Source organism: Octodon degus, unplaced genomic scaffold (genome assembly GCF_000260255.1).
Source record: "Octodon degus isolate 3935 unplaced genomic scaffold, OctDeg1.0 scaffold00100, whole genome shotgun sequence".
NCBI classification, from domain to species: Eukaryota; Metazoa; Chordata; class Mammalia; order Rodentia; family Octodontidae; genus Octodon; species Octodon degus.
In genome coordinates, this window is record NW_004524676.1 from 3889860 (window position 1) to 3891448 (window position 1589).

The 1589-nt window shown below is 37.0% G+C and overlaps 1 protein-coding gene across 3 annotated transcripts in view; it reads left to right on the forward strand.

Annotated features, from left to right (window-relative positions):
- Nucleotides 1–1589, forward strand: part of Tmem117 (transmembrane protein 117) — a 533134-nt gene that overhangs the window by 287591 nt on the left and 243954 nt on the right. For all 3 annotated transcript variants that reach the window (XM_023723617.1, XM_004638584.2, XM_023723616.1), the window contains one exon: nt 762–861. In XM_023723617.1, coding sequence (XP_023579385.1) covers nt 762–861 — 100 coding nt within the window. The remainder of the gene's footprint in view (nt 1–761; nt 862–1589) is intronic.

Genomic DNA, 1589 nt, shown 5'->3' on the forward strand with positions numbered 1-1589 from the left:
AAAATTAATTCTAAGCAATCATACATTAGTTATGTATTATTGATCTGAGTCCCAGTTTGCTTAGAGAAATTGACAAATTGGAAAAATAATGACTAGTAAAAATTAGAAAAAGAGAAAATAGAATAGAAATTTAATAATATCTGTTATTGGCAGTTAATGATCAGCTGTATCTCTGAACCTTTCTCTGAGTTGTGAAAAATGACTTGTGGTTTGTGGAGAGCTGGTGATACTACCATGAAGGAGCATTAGTCATAGAAAAATAAGGGGATCAAAATTGATTATTCTGCTTTCTGTTATTTCAGTTTTAATTTAAATCTCACATTTTAAATAAATAATACAGTGATTCATTGTGTGGACTTTTTTTCTGGTCTTGATGTTATTCAGATCTGCTATTATACCTTAAACTTAGCAATTTTTTAATAGTTCTGACTTTCCGGAACTAGAGCCCTGTTCACCCTTCTCCCCGCTGTCCAATTAGTTCAGCGCTTATTTATGCTGTGCTCCTACTTGAGTAAATACCATATGATGCCTTTTGCTGAGTATTTGTTTGATTTGTCAAAAGCTGTTGATGTCTCGGAGCTCAGCTGTGAGGCCTGCGCAGGAATTGCTAGACGGTCTTCCAGTGTCTCAGTGACACTGACCCAGACACCTCAGAGCTCTTCCCAGCTTTTCAAATCTGTAAGCCAATGTGATGGAAAGTCCTTTTGTTCACTAGATGGTTCTCTGAGTCCAGGCAATGTCTTGTGTGTTTGTTTCCACAGAGCATATCTCATTACAGACTATATGGGCATCCGCAATGAAAGTTTCATGAAATTAGCTGCAGTAGGGACCTGGATGGGGGACTTTGTGACAGCTTGGATGGTAAGAACATTTTAACTTCTCCCATTTTGAACAAATATCCTATGGAAGACGTATTCATAAATGTTGGAAAGACACTGCTTTGATGTTTAGAAGTACAATAATGACTTCTGAGTGCATTACATTATGACTATAGATTATCTTGGAGATTACATTTTGTATTTTAATAGTACCTCTTAGCAAATAAAATTTAATTCTAAATCACTCTTCAAAATAATATTGTGCGTGAAGTTCCATTAGGGTCCAGTTTGGCATCCACACTAATGTGTCTGAAGGTGAACAGTGGGCCTCTGAAAGATTTCAGCATCAGTGCTCACGGCGAGTAGATAGCCCTCTGCTAGTGTGTGTGTGTGTGTGTGTGTGTGTGTGTGTGTGTATGTTTCAAAGCACACACATACATATGCACATTCCCAAAGTGAACAGAAACTTATTTCCCATGAAATTATAAATAATCTTATGAAGATTTTGGACATGTATAACTTTCAGGTAAGAACGTGAGCTGTCTCAGAAGACCATGTGAAACACTCTCTAAAAGTAGGTCTCTATATTTGCTTTCTTCATTGAACCTATGAACTCAACAGAAGCTACATGTTGTGAGGACTTTGTGTTTGTCATTTTTTTTTCTAGCATCCTTCTCTTTTATTATTAAAAGCCTGCAATAAAGGGCTGAGCTTATCTGTTAAGAGAGTAACTTCTGGGCTGGAGAGATGGCTCAGTGGTCTAAAGCACCT